This window comes from Microtus pennsylvanicus, chromosome 12, assembly GCF_037038515.1.
Source record: "Microtus pennsylvanicus isolate mMicPen1 chromosome 12, mMicPen1.hap1, whole genome shotgun sequence".
Taxonomy (NCBI): Eukaryota; Metazoa; Chordata; class Mammalia; order Rodentia; family Cricetidae; genus Microtus; species Microtus pennsylvanicus.
In genome coordinates, this window is record NC_134590.1 from 63,915,714 (window position 1) to 63,935,524 (window position 19,811).

General features: G+C 43.5%; 1 protein-coding gene across 2 annotated transcripts in view; it reads right to left on the bottom strand.

The window, feature by feature from the left end:
- Positions 1-6,345: 6,345 nt before the first annotated feature.
- LOC142832605 (sodium/glucose cotransporter 1) overlaps positions 6,346-19,811 on the bottom strand; it is a 71,356-nt gene continuing 57,890 nt past the window's right edge. The window contains exons 11-15 of one of the 2 annotated variants that reach the window (XM_075943165.1): positions 16,372-16,522; positions 15,606-15,774; positions 13,042-13,257; positions 10,564-10,669; positions 6,346-8,189 (exon numbers count right to left, since the gene is read on the bottom strand). In XM_075943165.1, coding sequence (XP_075799280.1) covers positions 7,972-8,189; positions 10,564-10,669; positions 13,042-13,257; positions 15,606-15,774; positions 16,372-16,522 — 860 coding nt within the window. In that variant the 3' untranslated portion in view covers positions 6,346-7,971. Of the gene's footprint in view, positions 8,196-10,563; positions 10,670-13,041; positions 13,258-15,605; positions 15,775-16,371; positions 16,523-19,811 lie in introns of both variants that reach the window. The other variant, XM_075943164.1, reaches the window with a different exon arrangement.

Consider the following 19,811-nt stretch of genomic DNA (forward strand, 5'->3'; position numbering starts at 1 on the left):
AGTTTGTCATGTGAACTAAATTCTCTAACCCATCAAGAATAGCTGATTTGTTTGTTCAGATTTTGCTTTGTAGGCTCTCTTTCTCTCTTTCTCTCTCTCTCTCTCTCTCTCTCTCTCTCTCTCTCTCTCTCTCTCTCTCTCTCTCTCCCTCTCTCTCTCTCTCTTTCACACACACACATACACACACACACACGTGTTCAAATTTTACAATGTTTTTTTATTAAAATGTATCCTATAAATCCTTTTTCTGTAAATCAGCATGGAGAACCAGGTGTGGTGTGCATCTGTCATCCCAGCACCACAGAGGCAGATGTGGGAGGACTAAGAGTTTGAGGACAGCCTAGGACAGGGAGGCACACACACCCTGCATCAGTGCATGGACATCTTTAGTATAGGTACCCGTTTCTTGGTTTCTTTTGCTGTTACATATGGTTCCTTAGCTTGCTTGTTCTTTATTTCAAAGCCACAATTTTGCTATCACAGTAGCGCAGTAATCTTTTTTTTTCTGTATAACTGCAACACTGGTAAAATGTTACTCTAATAATGTCATTTCTGAATTTGGTAAGAATAAGCACACTATCTTATTTTAAGCTTGATATAAATCGGCAATGACCAACGAGCTAGAGCAGCAAATGTTAGTGGAGAAAGAAAAAAAGACAAGTTGCATCTTTTAAAATATTTTTGTTACTCTTGAGAACTATATATATATATATATATATATATATATATATATATATATATAAATATGATCATATGCCACACCTACTTTCTCTCCATATGCCCCCCAACAAGTTGTCCCCCTTCTAACTTCATATTCTTTTTTTTATAACCCAGTAAGTCTGATTAGTGATGCCCGTATGTGTATGGCATTAAGTCATCCACTGGACCACGAGAAACCTACCAGTGGCCACACCCTCAAAAGAGAGACAATGGTTTCCTCTTTGAGCAGCCATAACCTGCCAATTATAGTATATAGTAGCTCTTGAGTAGGGAGTGGTATTGTGCTTTCCTGTCGCTTTAAGGGACAAGCCACACCCACTCCGATTACCTCTGACCTGCCCGCCGCCATCTTGGGCCCTTCCTTTTCTGCTTCCTTGACGTGCGTGCTTTTAATTATTAGGAAGACCTGGGAATGTTATGGTTTTGGTCGCTTTAAGAGACAAGCCACACCCATTCCCCTCCCCATCCGCTGAGGCAGGCTGATCTTCAGCTTCTGGCCTGAGCTTGTTCTCTTTTCCATCTTTCTCTCGGAGAGGCAGCTTCGCTTCTGCCTCTCTCCCCACTTCTCTGCTTCCCCCCTTCTCTGTCTCCTCCTCCTCCTCCTCCTCCTCCTCCTTCTCCTCTCTCTCTCTCTCTCTCTCTCTCCCTCTCTCCCTCTCTCTCTCTCTCTCTCCCTCTCTCTGTCCCCCCCATTCACCCTTCTTCCTCCATAACCCCCTGAATAAACATTCAACCTCACCCTTCATGTCGTGTCTATCCATGTTTCTGTCTTCTGCCTGAAGGCCAGAAGAGGGCGCCAGACCTCTTTACAGATGGTTGTAAGCCACCATGTGGTCCCAGGGCCTGCTGTCTGCTGCCACATGGCCCGCCACCACCACCGCTCAGGCTGCCACTCTGGGACCGGTAGCCATTTCTGCCTGGGACTGGCTGCTCCCAGGGCCCACTGCCTGCCACCACATGGCCCGCCACCACCATTTGGGACCTACAGCATTTCTGCTGCCTACTGCAGCGGGGATCTTGCAGCATTTTTTAAAAAAGAATAACAAGTGGGGCCTGGAGATCTTCTGTCCCATCTCTGTGACATTCTGGCTGGCTTGATCTTGTACAGGTCTTGTGCAGGTGTTCACAGCCGCTAAGAGCTCAGGAGGGCAATAGTCACATCAGGTCCAGAAGACTGTATTCCATAGCATTCCTCCTGTGCTCTGGGTCTTACATTCTTTCCATTTCCTCTTCTGAGGTGTTCCCTGGACCCTGAGAAGTGGGTGGGTGATAAAGATGGCCAACGTAGGGTTGAACACTCAGTCTTTGATTGACAACATTTTGACCAGCTGTGAGTCTCTGTATTGCCCACTGTCCATTGAAAAAGGAAGCTTCTCGACCAAGGTTGTGAACAGCCCAGTTCTATTACTATAAACATAATTGATCCTATTGTTTCCACATCCTGAATTGACTTATCTCACTCAGCTCTTTATGTTCTCTTGGAGTTTATTCATGTCTTCTTTGACGTCTTTGAACATATTTATAGTCATGCTCTTAGTTTTCTCTTCTAGTTTCATTTAAGTTGCTGTCATTGAAGGTTATACTAGGATTCTTTTCGTACTTGGATCTCTACCCATATAGAATTCAGTCATTGGTTAAATGTTTTGTTATTGCGGTTGTTGATTTGCTTCACCTTCCTGCAGTGGAGGTGTTTGTGGTGTTCATATTTAGATGGGTGTTTAGGGAATCCTAATTCCCTGAGAGTTGATTGCTATCTGCAACAATAGTCACCACCCAGCAACTAACTAACTATGAAAATAGAGTAGCAGTTGACTACAACACAGTTCCTCCTTAAGTACCAATTGTTTTAGGAAATAAAGAAACAACATTAGTCCTACACAGTACTAATACATTAGTTATGTGGGTATGAAAACAGATAAGAAATTAATCTCACATAGGAAGTAGAGGAGGAGGGCATACATGAAGGGGGAGTGGCTGAGCAGGGAGAAAGAATTTGGGAATGTGGGAATGGGGGTGTTTGGGTAAAGGTATACTGGAAAGAGGGGTAAAAATATAAACTCGGGTAACACAACAGTCTCAGCTCCTGGGAGACTGAGTCACAGAGATGTTGGTTAGCTTTAACTGGCAACTTGACCTAACCTAGAGTCACCTGGGATGAGAGCCTCAATTAAAGAATAATCTAGATAAGGTTAGCCCCTAGGCCCTCTGTAGGAATTTCTTTCTTTCCCAGAGTGGGGGTGTCTCCATTTCATGGGCTGACCCTGACCTGCACACTGGTGAAGAAGGTAAGCTGAAAGCAAGCATGGGTGTATTTGTTTCTCAGTGCTCTTGACTCTGGATGGGATGTAACTAGCTTGAGTTTCTGTCTTGACTTCCCTGAAATTGAGGACCATAATCTAGAGCTAGAAGCTGACTAAACCCTCTCCTTCCCCATGTGGCAAGTTGACCTAGCAGCAGAAGTGAAGCTAGAACATCCCATAAACCAGGGAGGACTCTGTTCTTTGAGAGATGGAGAGAAGGGGGGGTTAAAGAAAAATGCAAGGAAAGGTGATGTGGGAGAGTCTTCTGTTTTGTGTTAATTTCATTGGTTAAATAAAGAGACTGCCTTGGCCCTTTAATAGGACAGAATATTAGGTAGGCAGAGTAGACTGAACAGAATTCTGGGAGAAAGAAAGCCGAGTCAGTCAGTAGCCATGATTCTACCACCCGACACAGACGCAGGTTAAGATCTTTCCTGTAAGCCACACCTCATGGTGCTACACAGATTATTAAAAATGGGTTAAAGCAAGATGTGAGAATTAGCCAATAAGAGGCTGGAACTAATGGGCCAGGCAGTGTTTAAAAGAATACAGTTTGTGTGTTGTTATTTCAGGTATAAAGCTAGCCGTGCAGGAGCCGGGGCCGCAGCCCACCGCTCCCTCCTTCTACAGAAAGGTGTGAGCAGCGGACAACTGAGGAGACCTGCTATGGTGACCTTGGTATGATATTAAACAGGAATAGTTCTAGAGGGAAATGAGAGCTGTGTGGAGACAGGCTGGTACCAGAGTCTCTGCTCACTCCCTGATCTCCGAGGGCAACCATCAGTGTGGGGCTGAAATCTCACTGCACTCCCTGACCTCTGAGGATGCTCTGGCTGGGGGACCAAGTCTCCATGCATTCTTTAAACTCAGAAGGGGACCAGTGGAGGAATACAAAGTCTCAGTGTGCTCCCTGACCTCAGAGGGTAACCATGAGTGAAGACTGAAGCTTTGACACATTTCCCTGGTCTTAGAGGTGACCATAGGTGGGGAGCTAAGACTTGGTTCACTCCCTAACCTCAAAGGATAAACTAAAAGATCTAAAGTCTTAAACACTTAAAAGTCTTAAAGTCTTAAATACAGGGTCAACCTGTATTTTGAGTTTAATAGCTGCATTTTTCTTGAGTTGAGATATGGTTATGTTGCCTAGGCTATCTTGAACTCTTGGGCTCAAATGTTCCTTCTATTTGGGCCTTTCTAGTACCTGAGAATATAAGCTCACACCTCTGTGCCTGGTTTTGGATATAATTTTTAATTGCTTAAGTGTGTGTGTGTGTGTGTGTTTGTCCCATATCTGAATGCTAGCCACAATTAAGTTCACTTTTACTTTTTACCTGAAATTTTTCAAAGTTGTTATAGACAGATGTTTCTGTCCTGCCTGGTCCTGCAGCCATTCAGACCCAAAGAAACACACAGAGGCCTACATTAATTATAAACTAGTTGGTCTATTAGCTCAAGAATTAGCTAATTCTTACATCTTACATTAACCCATAATTCTTGTCTGTATTAGCAATATGGCTTAGTACCTTTTATCAGCAAGGCATTTTCATCTTGATTCTTCTGCATCTGGGTGATGGCTACAGACTGAGTCTTTCCTCTTCCCAGAATTCTCCTTTTCTGGTCACTCTGCCTATACTTCCTGCCTGGCTCCTGGCCAATCACCATTTTATTAAATCTTGAAAGTGACAAATCTTTACAGAATACAAGACTATTGTCCCACAGGACTCCCCCCCCCTTTTTAAGTAAAAACTCCAAATCTAATCTCCTTTGTTTAGCTTTCTTCCTGACCATTATTTATAACAACTTGTAAACAAAACTCTAAACAAAGAAAAGCATCCATAATCCATTTTTTGGGAATGTGGGCACAGTTTTTCAGGCTACTTCATGCTGATTTGGGGCACTGATAATCTTATGGGGACCTAAAGAAAATTTATGATTATGGTCAAGTCCTGACAAATATTCCATGAGGCTTGATCATCTCAGCCAGAAGTCTTGAGGCTGTTCTAGATGTAGAACTCAGAGAAAACTACAACAGAGGTCCTCTGAAATGTTGAATCATCTGGGCCATCAGCTCCTATCGGAGATTTTTTTCAGGGGATCTTCCTTGATCAAACCTGATGTTTCTTAACCCAGAATGAATCCACAACCTCTCATTTCCTGTGGAAACAAAAGCAAAACCTCTTCTCCAAAGTAACTTTTGACAAGTTTTGAAGTCAAGGTATTTTCAAAATATATATGTTGGATTAATCCAGCAGCATTTAAAATTAAATATCTTTTAGCAGCTGTTTCTCCTTCCTCAGCTGTCAGACGATTCAAAGACAATACAATTCTCTGTATTTATGTGGCTTTATTTTACTGTATTTCTTTTATTTTTAAATTTTTGAGACAGGGTTTCTCTGTGTATCTTTGACTGTCCTGGAACTCACTCTGTACACCAGGCTGTCCTTGAACTCAGAGAAACCCACCTGCCTCTGCCTCCCAAGTGCTTGGATTAAAGGTGTGTGCCACCACACCCAACTATTGTCTGTCTTTATTTTTTAAAGAACCTTATCCTTTTCCTTTTCTCTCTCAAGCCTATATATATTTTTAAACACACTGTAAACCATTTACAGGGTTGTTTTTTGTCTAATTCTATCCTTACTGTATATCTCTTTTTTTTTGACTACATGAGTCTTTAATTTGCTAAGTGATTTGACTAGGATTAAAGCTGTGGCTTTGACAGCTGGATCAACCCCATTTCTTAGCTTTTTGAGAGTCTAGCTTCATGGTGGAGATACTGGCCAGAGTCAGGTTTATTGTCAAAACTCTGTGGAGTTTCAAGGTCCCTACCACCACCAAGAAGCATGTTGTCAGCTATCCATAAACTCCATTTAAGTGCTTAGTGGCAGAGCCTCTTAAAGGAGCTGTGAGGTTTTTACAACTAAAACTGAGTCAGGAAGCCTCTCTTAAATGCTACATTCTTGCCTCTTGCAAATAGAGCCCACCGGAGAAAATGCTGCTATCAAGAAGCCATGCTTAGCTCTGTTCTTTTGTGTCTAGAATTACTTCCCAAGCTCTCTCAGTTTTATGTGGGTATAGTTGTGCATGTTGGTGATGCTGCTGCTCAGAAACTGAGACAATTAATTCAAAAAGCATTGCATATAAACTCTCACCAATTACAAAAACCTTTTCTTGTCTTTTGCTTAGAATTGATTTAAGAGAATTGTAATTTGACAAATTGTGTGATAGTATTGACCTGTTAATACTTTAGTTAAGATGTTAATGATTAGAAAATGATTAGAATTTGTGTAAGAAAAGTTTGACACTTTCACAGAGAAAAACATACATCTCAGACAAAATAATTTATTATAATATATACAGTTAATAATTGGCAATGCCAAGAACTGAAACCAAAACCATCGAGAGTTCACATCGCCCTTTCCACCCACAAGCATCAATCCTCCCCTTTCTCCTCTCAAGACCACACCCTAGCACCACGCCCTCCGAGACAGCACTCTGCAGAACTCTGTGCCGTGCTGGCCCTGAGAAACTCCCCACTTTCCATCTCTCAGTCTAGGAAGGGGGAGGAGACGACACCTCAAGCAAGTCCCTCCAGGTTTTCTTTCCTATACCACAAACCATCCATTGACCCTGAAGCCAGATGTAAGTCCAAGACTACTCAGCTCTTTTGTAGCTACCTTAAAATCATTATACAAAAACATAGCTGCAATAGGATATTACAAAATAATTGAGATTTTGCAAGGATGACTTTAATTCATTAATTTTAAGTTAAATGAAAATTATTTTCCCATGGAAAACTAGCTTAACATCAACATTCTTCTTCCTGCTTAGCTCTAGGCAGCCAAGCAAGGCCACCTAGAGACAAGGGCATCAGCCTTAGTCTTGTCAGTGGGTGGTCACCAACTGGGACACCTTAAAAGGCAACGAGTGTGGCCATGGGAACACACGGGAAAGAGGACCTTGGGCTAATCAGGTCAATGGTTCCTGGGAAGGTGCACTGTGACTGGATGGCATATGTCCCTGCAGGAGCATTTGCTCTGTCCTGTCACACAGTGTCAACTTCTAAGAACATATTTCATGTCAACATCAGCACCATGAGGCAGGGGCCACAAGGAAATGCAGTGTTCTCCATACTGGACATCAGAGGTATACTTTGTGCAGCCACAAAAATAATAAAATTAAATACAAACTAAGCAAGGACCAAGCAGGATCCATCAAAAATGCCATAAAATTACTGAAGTCAATGTACACTCCTGAGCAGCTAAGACACTTAGTGCACAGCAAACACCGAGATGAGTAATAAACACAGGAGACACGCATTGGGCATTTCCTAAAGGCCAGAAAATTCCTGCTGCTCAAGATTGTCTGCACCCCCAATTGGTGGAGTCCCCATACTGCAGATAAATACTGTCCCCTTGAGACCACCATTTTAAGAAACAAATTCCTAGGATAGGGTCTCTGTCCTTAGCTTCTGGGTATTCATCCAATTGTAAAAATGATTTTCTTTTTATTAGAAAAAGACTAAGGTATGAATAATTGGGAAAAAGATTTCTTAACAATGAAGGAAGAGGAAACAGGTAGGAAAATGGCAAAAACCAGACTACAACTTTTTTTAAAAAAATATTATTGAAGGATTTATAAACAGTAATTACAAGCTGGATGTACTGAGGCAGAGTAGCATGAGCCCACACAGGCTTCCATGACTAAGTTGAACTTTTCCTAGACATGAGTCAATTTCTCTTCTTAAACTCTAGGAGAGGCAGATATGTGTGCCACACTGGCTTCAAATGCAAAAGTTCACAGCAATGTAATTATATCCTTCCAGCAACCCTAAAATCACAATATACATATTTAATCCCAATGGGAAAAATTTACAATTTCCCCAAACAACCACAGAATGGTCTAAAGGGAAATACAAAGCCAGCCTTGCCAAGTCTACACCAGAAGGCAGGACTCAAGCAAAGTAGGCATGGCAAAAGACAGCCACAGCCAATAGGATGATGCCGTTGATGTTCACCACTGTCCTCCACAAAGGCTTCTCAGAAGTGTCTGTCATCTTCATCTTTAAGGCTTCCTCCTCTTCCTTAGTCAGCTTTGGTCCTTTCTCCTGGTCCAGCCCACAGAACAGGTCATATGCCTTCCTGAAGCATCCTTTCTCCTTTTGGGAAACTTCTGTTTCTACAAAAAGACATCAAAAGATTATTGGATACAAAGTCTAAAGCAGTGGTTCTCAGCTTTCCTAATGATGAGACCCTTTAATATAGTTCCTCATGCTGTGTTGACCCCCAACAATACAACTGTTTTTATTGCTATTCATAACTATAATTTTGCTATAAAATATAATGCAAATATCTGATATGCAGATGGTCTTAGATGGCCCCTGTGAAAGGGTTATTTGACCCCCAAAGGGGTCAAGACCCAAAGCTTGAGAACCACTGAGCTAAAGGAACTAGAAAGTTTCCTGGGAAGATGGAATACCACAAAGCATTTACATTCTGTAGAAGAATCCTTCTCTTGTTTTCCAGAATGGAAATTGAATACAATTATGAGACAGGGTTGACTTGGACTCTGGCTTCTCACGGTCAACTAATCTGAGGTTTATCTCTTCCAGGACCAATAAAAATGGGCTTTGATTTAGAATAGTCAGGTAAGATAATAGATTATGAGAGGGATGTGCTAACAACGAGATGGACACCTGACTTGGGGAGAATACGGTAAACCCACCTCTGAAATCTAGGACCATATCCGTTTGCTATGCCACTGGAAGGCAGGGAGGCTGGCCTGACCCAGAGGAGAGTTGCCAGCACTTGCCTATTAAAGGTCTCACAACAGACCCAGCCGGAGGGAAGGGCCACTCTGACCAGGTCCTGATGCACAGCTACAGCAGTCAGTACCCGCCGGGCTCACAGCACGCAGGTGCACATTAGTACTGCTCGATCAAGCCATGCGGTGGTGCCGACACCCAAAGTGGATGCTGGCAAGGGAGCAGAGTCCCAGCTCAGAGGTCAGTTATGGCACTGGAGACAGACAGGCGTAGTTTCAGATGCCAGCTCTGCCAGTGACCAGCTGTGACATCCACCCTACTCTCTCTCTTTTTTTTTAATGTGGTAGGGTAATTTGTTCTTTTTAAAAATTTTAGTCTGTGTGTTTCCATCATGTATCTTGATCCCATTCATTTCCCCATCCCTTTGCATCCACCCTTAACCCCTGCACAAAATGTAAGAGAAAAAGAAAAATAAATTAAATTTTAAAAGTGGGAAAAAATTTAAAAAATCTCATCAGGGAAGCTGCAGTGTGACACCGTGAGTCATACCATGAACCCCTTTGTCCGTATAGCTTTACTGGAAGTGTTCATTGCATGGAGTCATTGGTCTGGTTCGAGCCCTCTGGCTTCTACCTCCCGATCTAGGCTGAGCCTCGCTAGGGCTCCTCCTGGATATCCTGCTGTTGCCCTGTGTTGTGGAGATCCTGCGGCTTTGGGGTCTGCAGGTCAGGTCCCTTCCCCTGATCCCACTCTATGTGTTAGCACAGTGTTCAGAGACTACTGATTGGCACATCCTGGTTTTTATAAGCAGATTAATATGTTTTGCTTTTTTGGGGTGGGAAATGGAGGCTCAATACGTGGCCAGACTGACCTCCTGACTCCTGGATTATGGGTATGTGCCACCATTCCTAGCTCACACACTTATTTTTGGAGCTTTAGTGGCCAAGTACATACGTGTCTCAGAACTCTGAAGTGAGGCGAGGCCACGTGGTCCCTGGGCTCACGGTGAGCTCGACATCTACTGGGTCTGCAGCTAGGAGTCTTTGTGTCTGATGCCAGACCCGTAACTTTCTCTGCTTCATCTAGTGCTGTCTGCAGGACCAACCTTCCATTTCAGTACCAGATAAAGCACACGGACTTGCGTACTTAACCTTCCCATACTTCTGCATACCATACACATGCATACCCATGTGTGTTTCTCTTCCATGTAGAAAAAGTTGCAACACAAAGTTGAAGACAGACTTAATTTAAAGACTAAGCCTGGGGCTAGAGTGGGGGAGCTCAGACACAGAGCACTCTCTTTGCGGTGTGCTAAGTCTAAGTAAGGCTTGATCCCCAGAACTGAAAAAAATCACAAAGCATAAGTCTATGGACACTAAGCATCATGTTAAGCATCCAAAGAGACTAGATTTTCTAACCTAAAGTGAAAAGACATAAGATGCCAAGAGCCTCTGGCCCACACTCTGGTGTCATCGGAAATGGACATAGCTCTGCGTACATCTCTGTCTCAGATCATAGGCTATACCAGTAAAGCCCTAATCCCCCCAACTTGACTGTGCTCCACATCAAGAACAAATTATTCTTCATTCCCTGATTCACTGAGTTCTGCAAAATCTGAGGAGCAAGGCAGCTGAGAGGGTTTCCCAGTGTTGCCCATTTGGTGAGCTTCTTCAGTGCGTATCCGCACCTGTTTTCCACTACCCTTCCCTAGTCCCCGAGAAGAGATGTGAGCATTGACAAAGGCATTTGCTAAAGACTTCAACAAGTGGCTTAGGAACACACCTATTTCAATTGTATCCTTGGGGTCCTCCTGGAAGTCCTCATCTCCTGCGTCCAGGTCGATCCGTTCTTCCTTGCTGTTGCGAAGACTCCAACACAGACGGTACAGCTGTGGAGAAAGCAAAACAGATTACCAGAAAGATCGAACAGTGCCTTGGGCCAAGAATTGGGGGAAACAAAGTGGTGTGGGACAATTGTCTGTATTCTGTCAATTAAATTTAAATAAATGCTGATTGGCCAATAGCTCGGCAGGAAGTATAGGCGGGACAACCAGACATGAAGTAGAGGCATGTCAAGGAGAACAGGAGAATTCTGGGAAGAAGGAAGCCCATTTCTCTGCAGTCCTGGCCCAGCCACAGAAAAAGCAAGATGTGATTGCCTCAGTGAAAAAGGTACTGAGGCATGTGGCTAACAGAGATAAGAACGATGGGCTATATAAGTTATAAAGTTAATAAGAAACCTGAGCTAATGGGCCAATCAGTTTATAACTAATGTAGACCTCTGTGTGATTTCTTTGGGACTTAATGACTTTGGAAACCAGGCAGGACAGAAACCTCAAACAACAGAAAAGTATGAATCAAAAAAGGAAATGAATATGGCCTTGCCATACCAAGAAATCATGGATCACTCTCCCACTGAAATCCCACATAATATATATTAGGGAGAGGCTAAGAGGCTGCCTCAACTCATCCCTAAAGGAGGCATCTGCATCACCTCCAAGGCTCAGGGAGAATCACAGGAGAGAAGGGAAAAAATGAAGGAGACCAGATCGGGAAGAGTGTGGGAGCAGCGACATTCAGGACCTCACTATACCAGTGACCTACACAAGATAGGGTTGTCACCATTTCCTCCTGCATGGGGAAGCCACTCAGGAGACCCCACCCGACACTGAGGGCCTGTGGACAATTAAAGACTGCTGAAGAGGAAGTGACATTTTCTCCAGTGGGGTAGCCAGTGACAAGCTCCCAGGTTCTGGAGGATTCCCTGCTCACTCTCATGCAAGCAGTCATAATTAAACTCTGAGCCAAAGTAAGAGGGGGCTTGTTGGAAAGGAAAGTTTCAGGAGAGACATGGGATGAGATGATAATGGACGGTGTAAATGACCAAATTCAGTATGTTCATATATGAAAGTATCAAAGAAGTACAATAATATTAGTAGTAAAAAAATTAAAAACAAAAATAAAGGGCAAAGTGAATTAAAAATACAATAAATTTAAACATGCTGGACCAGTGAGATTGCTCCGTGAATAAAGGAGCATACTGTCAAACATGAAGCCTCGAGTTCAATCCTGAGGATCTGCTGAATAGAAGAGGACAAGCACCTCACGTGAGTTATCCTCCCCCTTTCATGTGTGCACTGCAGTATGCAGATGCCCACACATGCACAATCACACATGCACAAAATACATAGACACAATAGAGCTTTTATGTTTTTAAAATTAAAAATCTCATGAAAAGAGACTACCTGAAACATACATGTTTGTTGTGTAAATGAATTCACTTTTCTCTGATAATTAAATTTGTTTCTTTCAGCACTGCTACTAAGAAAAATGACTAGAAGTCATTTATGCAAACCAGCATTGTAAAGTCTTATTATTGAATACTGTCACATTATGAAAATAAGAACTACAAACATGGGCCCTGTCAACACAGAGTAGAGCAGGGGCAGTTTCTACTGATACAATTTGGAATGTGAGGTAAGAATTTGTAAAATTCTGTGAGAACCAATGCCATACCTCCACCCCAGTCATGCCTTTTGCGGAATGCCTTGATTTTTCTACTTCACAAGTGGTGTGGGAAGTTCGTCTGGATATATGTTGCCCTTATTGGTTAGTGAATAAAGAAATCGCTTTAACCAGTGATAGGGCAGAATAGAACTAGACGGAAAAACTAAATTGAATGCTGGGAGAAAGTAGGCAGACTCAGGAGAAGCCATGTAGTCGCTGGAGGAGATGGACATACCCCGGAACCTTACCAGTAAACCCCAAGCCTCATGATAAAATATAAAATAATAGAAATGGATTAATTTAAATATGTCTCCTTTAGAAAAAAGTCAAAAAGTAAGCTATAGTTTAAGTTTCCCTGAATGTATGATTTTTGTATTAGGCATGTGTGTTGCAGGACTTCTGGACATTTGGCCATGGTATTTTCACATGAAATATACAACTTCTCATTTTGGACAAGGACTTCTGATCTAGAGTATTATGCTGGCTGTCAAGTGACCTCACTTCCCTTTGTAGGCATTACTCAGGAAGCTGAGTCTTCAGGAAAGTCCCAGACTGAAGTCTGGGCTGTAAGGGCTTGGACCAGACAGTGCTGAGACAGCAAGCATCCCATGTTTCCCATCCTGAATCCTCCTACATGAAACCATCAACCAGCTGGAGCTATCTCAGCCCTGTAAAGTGTGAGCTGCTCAGCGGGGTGCTGCAGCAAGGACTGTGGGACACGGGCAGGAAAGGTTTCGAATGGATGGATACTCACGTGCACATCTGGAATGGGCTTGGTGAGGAAGGAGATGGCCAAGACGACAATGAGAGTGATAGCAAAGAGAATGATGGCAAAGTATAGATAGTGCACCCCACAGATGATGGTGGGGCAGTTGCTAGGTTCCATGCAGCTCCCAGTTCCATAGGCAAACTCAGTAATCATACGGGAGATTCCAATCAAGAAGCCTAGAATCAGTCCCCAGAAGGCTCCCTGCAAAAGAAAACCCTGGGTTAATTGTGTTGAAACAAGAAAGCAACTGGTGTTCTCAGAAGCCAGAGATGAAGAAACAGGAGAGAAGGCTCCTCCAAGCCATCTGCAGCCAGGACACTAAAATCAGATCTGGGCCAGAACTGTTAAGTAGCACTTTTCATAAGTCTGTCTTTTCTGTTTCAACAACATGATATCCTGTATCATAAAAAAGAAATTCAAAATATAATGGGTTCAAACATTTACTGATTGGTATAGACTATTTAACAGTGCATATCAAATCAAAGCCTTCCTCCTAACAGAAAAGCTAGTTTGAGGGTGAAGGGTGTAGTTCAGTGGTTGAGTGTTGGACTAGAAGTGTGAGGCCATGGACTCAATCCTCAGGATCACAAAAACCAGAGTAGCAATAATTTGAGCCTGCATACTTTCAGCTGATGTCCTCACAAGATTCCCAAGTCTTGCATATTTCAATACAACGTAAACACTTGCAATTTACCTTCTCCGAAGACATTATTAAAAAACACTAAATTAAGTCTTTGAGAAATGAAGACGAAAGGAACTTTTCCATAAAATAAAGAGCATTTCCAGCAACCCACAGATCCTTCTTGCATTACATCTGACCTCTCTACCCTGACAGATGTCCCACACCATTCTCCACGGTCTAACCCAGTAAGTCTCTCTGACTCATTCATGCCTTCTCTTCAACCACCTGATCTATCCCAGGACCACACATCCATTACCCCTGCCTAATCTTGCCTCCTCTGCCTGCATCCAAACCAATCTCTGATTTCCACCAGGTCCCTTTTGCACAGCAGCCAACCCCTGCACCCAGCCAATAGCTACTATCCTTCTCCAGGGTTCATTTAAATGAGACTCCTTGACGCTCCCCATTTACACACTTTCCCCAACGTGCCAAATCTGCTCCTGACGCCATAGACACTAACTCAGCCTAGTCTTCACTGAAACCAATTCTAGGCTTCTGCCAGACTCTACCTACCTGCTTTCAACCCACAGACCTCTCCCACCTTTCCCTGTGGCCAGATCTACCCATGCATTCCAGTTTAGACCAGGAGGCACATCCTAGACCACTGCAGTCCCCTCGGTCCATCTGACCTACTCAAGCCATTGCCCTTAGGCCCAACCAACAGGCATATGCTCTCCTCTGTCCAACCTGCTCTGTCCTCATCAGAACTACCTACAGAAGTCCATATACCAGTTCATCACAAAAATACAAACGATATGAAAGATTGAGACAGTAATTGCTATCCGACAACCATTGTTTCTATAGAAAGATTCACCAGTGAAAGTTACCCAGATGAGTCCCAGGATACAGAATTGAAAAGAACAATCATAATTTCAGCAAAGAATTCAAGTTTAAAGAAGACACAAACAAGCAGTTCAATGAAATGAAGGAGAATACACACCTGCGCAGTGCTCAAGAAAACGCAAACCTAAGGCTGATGGGAACGACAGAGACAATCGGGATGTGAGAACAGAATTCAGTGAGGAGACAGAAGCCCTGAGGACTGAAGATGAAACATGACCACAGAACTGAAAACCCAACACCTCAACTAGGAACCTCACAGGGAAGGCTCACAAGTACAGTGAATCAAGCAGAAGACAGGATATCAGGACTCGAAGAGGAAGCAGAGGATCTAGGCCAAATAAGCAAGGACTATGACCCTGAAGAAGAAAACAACACAGGAAATAGTTAGATCCTAGCAGAACACTTTCTCCACACCCATATGGATACAAGGAGCACGGAGATAAGAAATAGATAAGACCAGCAAAGAAGGTCCCCACAGCATAGCAGGGTAAAACACCAAGTGACAGAACAAAGACACAGTGTGGCCCTCATCTCTAACTCACACCCCGTGCAACACCACATGACTTAACTTGTCAAAGAGCAAGGGAAGGGTCACAGTTTCTGTCACCCTCCAACCCATAGGAGACACCTCTGTTCTATTTATTCCTCTTTTGGTAACCAGGGCCTATACCTTTTCAAGTTTAGGAAGGCAATGTAAGCAAAGCATTTCAGAGACCAAAATCAAAGAAAAGAAAACTAAGTGCCTAAATGGTTAAAAAGACTGGATGGAAAATGCACACTATTAGTTGGAACCTTATAACAAGGACGGGGGGAGGAGGAGGGGTCAGAGAGAAAGTAGATCTGATACTAACTCCTGAGGGGCCCTTGGGATTCCTTGAGGCGTACCCTGCCAAACTTCTAACTGTACATCACTTCTGTCTGAGATCTCTGGAAAACAGAATCCTTCTCATAGAGAATTTGCAAACCCCCATAAGCCACTGCTGCAGCACATGGGCTTTTCGGGAGCTTCTAGAACGATACCTACTGGTTCATTGACTCTCTTGCAGAAAACAGCAAGCAGGAAGACAGCTGCGATGGGTGGCCCCAAGTAACTGGTGATAGACTGGATGTAGTCAAAGAGCTGTCCGCTCTGAGCTGACTGCACAATAGGCACCCAGGCGATGCTGATGGCGATCAGCACGAGGATGAACAACCTGAAATCAGAGCCCACAGTAGCACATTAGTGTTGTACATGAGCAAATACGTACCAATAATATGTAAACATATGCACGTACCTACATATAGAGGTCACCAGCAAATATATACTTACATGTGTATTATATAAATAAAGACATATTTCACACTACCTCTGTGAAGCAAAATAAGCAAATTCATTCAGGAGGCTTCTTTCTTGCTCTGCTTACCTGAAAGTCATCTGTGTCTATGAATAACTGAAACTCATTTGACTTTCAGGGGCAGCTTGGCAAAATGATCTAATGCAAGTAAATCTCACTTTGAGGAGAGTCAAAGTGTAGGTACTCAACTATTTCAATGTAAAATGAAATGCCAGGACTGGGGTCTAGCTTTGTGGTGCAGTACTTACCCAGAATGTGAAAACCCCTGACTTCAGTCCTCCAGTAGCTCAGAAAATAAAAGAAAGTGCCCGTACATGGCAACTATAACTGGGCACAGAGATAACTCCGATTATACCAAGTACCCGCCAATCTTGCCTAACCACACTACGGTGGGTAGAACTCTCTGTGACCTTCAGCTCCCCTGGTACATGGTAGAGAGGAGGAAGATGCATTTACCTTCCTGCAATCATGAGCTCCTTCTCGGATGCTCCCTTCCGGATCTTGGTGTAGACGTCCATGGTAAAGAGGGTGCTGGCGCTGTTGAAGATGGAGGTCAAAGAGCTCATGAGGGAGGCCATCATGACTGACAACATCAGGCCTCGGAGTCCTGAAAGAGAACGGGGTTTTGAGTGACATTCTTCACCCTGACTCTGTTTCTTGTGCAGCAGTCTCCAAGGTCTGTTTGCCTTTAGAAACCATGACTGTGTCTCAAATTTCTCTCTCCAGAAAGAAGTTTCAAGAAATGGACTGTAGCTTTACATTCTAAGACCACATCAGGCAATGATTTGAGACAAGAGAAACATCGGAGACTTTTCAACTAAATGGTGGTGATGGTGGTGGTGATGGTGGTGGTGAGTGTGGTGGTCATGGCAGTGGCGGGTGTTCTCACCCGAGGGGACTACTGGAAGGACTCTCACCAAAGAGTCATGATACAGAGGAAGGATGTCTAAGCTGGACCGGAGAGAATGAAAAGACATCCACGAATGGGAGCCTAGAGAAACGAACAACTCTCATCTGGCAAAGCTGTAGCATAGAGTGTGGTGGCTGCTCTTGGTTGTCAGCTTGACTCACCTGGAATTAACTAAAACCCAAGCCACTGGGCACACCTGGGAGCAATTATTTTTCTTTATTAAATCATTTGAGGTAGAAAGACCCACATTTAATCCAGATATTTTGAGGTGGAAAGATTCACCTTTATTCTGGGCCACACATTCTGATGGCAGCCTGCATAAAGGACTTGGAAGAAGGATTCTTTTGCTCCTTGTCTGCTTGACATCACTCTCACTGGTAAACCTACTTCTTAGGGATTCTGGCATGTAATAAGACTAGCTGTGACACCTCAGCCTGCTATGGGCTTAGAACTACTAGACTCTGGAACTTTCTGTTAGAAGATAGTGATTGTTGAACTAGCTGGACGACAACCTGTTAGCCACACTAATAAATCACCTGGTAAAGGAAGTCTGTGACACAGACTGATGACCTACAGCAACACATGTTTTGGGTATTTCTTGGTGGTAGTGGTTGTTTGCTTATTTATTTGTTTTTTGGCTTTTTGAGACAGTTTCTCTCTTTGGAGCCTGTTCTGGAACTCACTCTGTAGACCAGGCTGGCCTTGAACTGACAGAGAGCCACCTGTCTCTGCCTCTTAGTGCTGGGATTGAAGGTGTGCACAACCACTGCCCAGTTAAGATCTGTCTGAACTCTGCCCTCCCCGACCCAAAATTATGGTATAGAAGACAAAGTAAGGCAAGAAAGGCAAACGTAGGCAGGGAGGAAAGTGCATGATAGTTAGGAGACAAAATGGGCAGGACTGATGTGGATTAGTTGGGGAACACTTGCTGGCTGAAAAGCTGAAGATACAACAGGAAGCAAAAGAGGCAGCCTAAGAAGATGTGGAAAGGCAACAGGAAAGACTAACATGAACCCTAAGAGAAAGACTCAAGAAAGGCAACTGACCAATGCCGTTAAACGCAATTGAGTGACGTAAGACAAGGGACAGGAAGTGTCTGGTGGTCTAACACAGGGGATTGAGTAGTCACAGAAGCCAGGTGACAGACACAGTGTTTGCTGTTTTGCAAACATCTATTTGTTGGTCTCTATTCTACTCTAGCACCATGTGCTAGGGTCTCATGTGCGCAGGGGTCCAGGGCCCGTTTGGAGAAGTCACACCCTGTTCCTGCGAAGACCAGTGTGACTGATGCTCATGGGAACCTTAACTAAACAGTAGCCAAGTTCAGGGGAGTGGTTAAATATATTTCCCCTCTTATATGATTGGAATACAAACGCTCTGCCCAAGGTTGTGCATAAAGCTCTGGAGAGAAATTTAAAAAGAAATCTAGGCATGCTGGTGCAGCCCAGTAATCCGAGTACTAGGGAAGTTCAGATGAGAAGACTAACGCCAATTCAAGGCTAGCCTGGGCTATATAACAAGACTCGGCCTCAAGAGAAAACATGAATACATACATACATACATAAATATATATACACACACATACATACATATATACATACATGAATAAAAGGATGGAAGGCTGAGAAAGTGGCTCAACGGGTAAGGTATTGGTTGCAGAAGCATGAGGACCTGAGTTCAGGCCCCCAGCATCTACATAAAGTCAGGAACTGTAGCTCATAGCTGTAACTCCAGAGCTGATGGGGAAGATGCAGATACTGGGGCTCCCTAGTCAGCCAGTTTAGAAATAACTGAGAGCTCCAAGTTCAAGGAGATAAGCATGTCTTAAAACAAAAATGCCATGTCTTAAAGCTCTTGGGATGTCTTGGAAGACAGGGTAGGAAGATTATAAGACCCAAAGAACCAAAAAGTCTACTGCAAGACTGTCTCCTAGAAATGGCAGGGAAGTTTCATGCATAATACCCCAACAATATGGCTGCTTAAGCAATACCTGAACAAGGACAACACCAATGTAGACATGCTAACATGGAAGGGGCCCTTCCATAGGCACAGGACCACAGGCAACTAAGGGGCATTAGGAACAGGAGAAATAGCTTCCCCTTGGGATGAGCTCCTAATTAGTTATCTAGTACCAGGTGGTCAGCTCTGAGATCATATACACACAAACAACACTAAATGGACTCCGTGTGTGCGTGTGTTAAATTTTATAAGACAGAAATTTGAAAGTGAAGGGGGAGCTCATGGGAGGAGTTGGGGAAGGAAAGGGAATAGGGGAAATGATGTAAATATATTCTAATGACAATAGTAATAAATGTAGCAGGAAAAGAGCTGTTACTAGAAATGAGTGAAAATGTAGGCGATTGCAGATGTCAGTTAAAATGTTCTCTACAGATGTCTGCCTCCCTCTTACGTGCTTAACGTTTCCACCACAGTGTGGACTTTTAAAACTGTGAGGAAAATAAGGTGCATGGGCCAGTGTGGTGGCTTCACACACTCACACACACACACACACACACACTCACACACACACTCACACACACTCACACTAACACACACACACTCACACACACACTCACATACTCACACACACACTCACACACACTCATACACACATGCACACACTCACACACACTCACACACTCCCACACACACACTCTAAATACCAAGATGAGATCACTCGGCATCTGCGTTTCTGTGACCGACTCTCTGACTTCACACCCTGCTGCAGCATCCGTGTTCCCAGATGAACAGATCACCTTCTCGTGAGTCTGAATGTCACCCACTGCTTGTGCAGAGCACATTTTTATCTATTTATATTTAAACACTAAGGTTGGTTCCCTGTCTTGGCAATTGTGCACAAGCCCAAATGCACACTAGAATACAGTTGTCTCTACAACATAGCGGTTCCATCCCTTTGGATATGAACCCTGTATGGAGAATGGTGAGCCCTATGGTAGGTCTACTTTTAATTTTTTTTTCCCTTGGG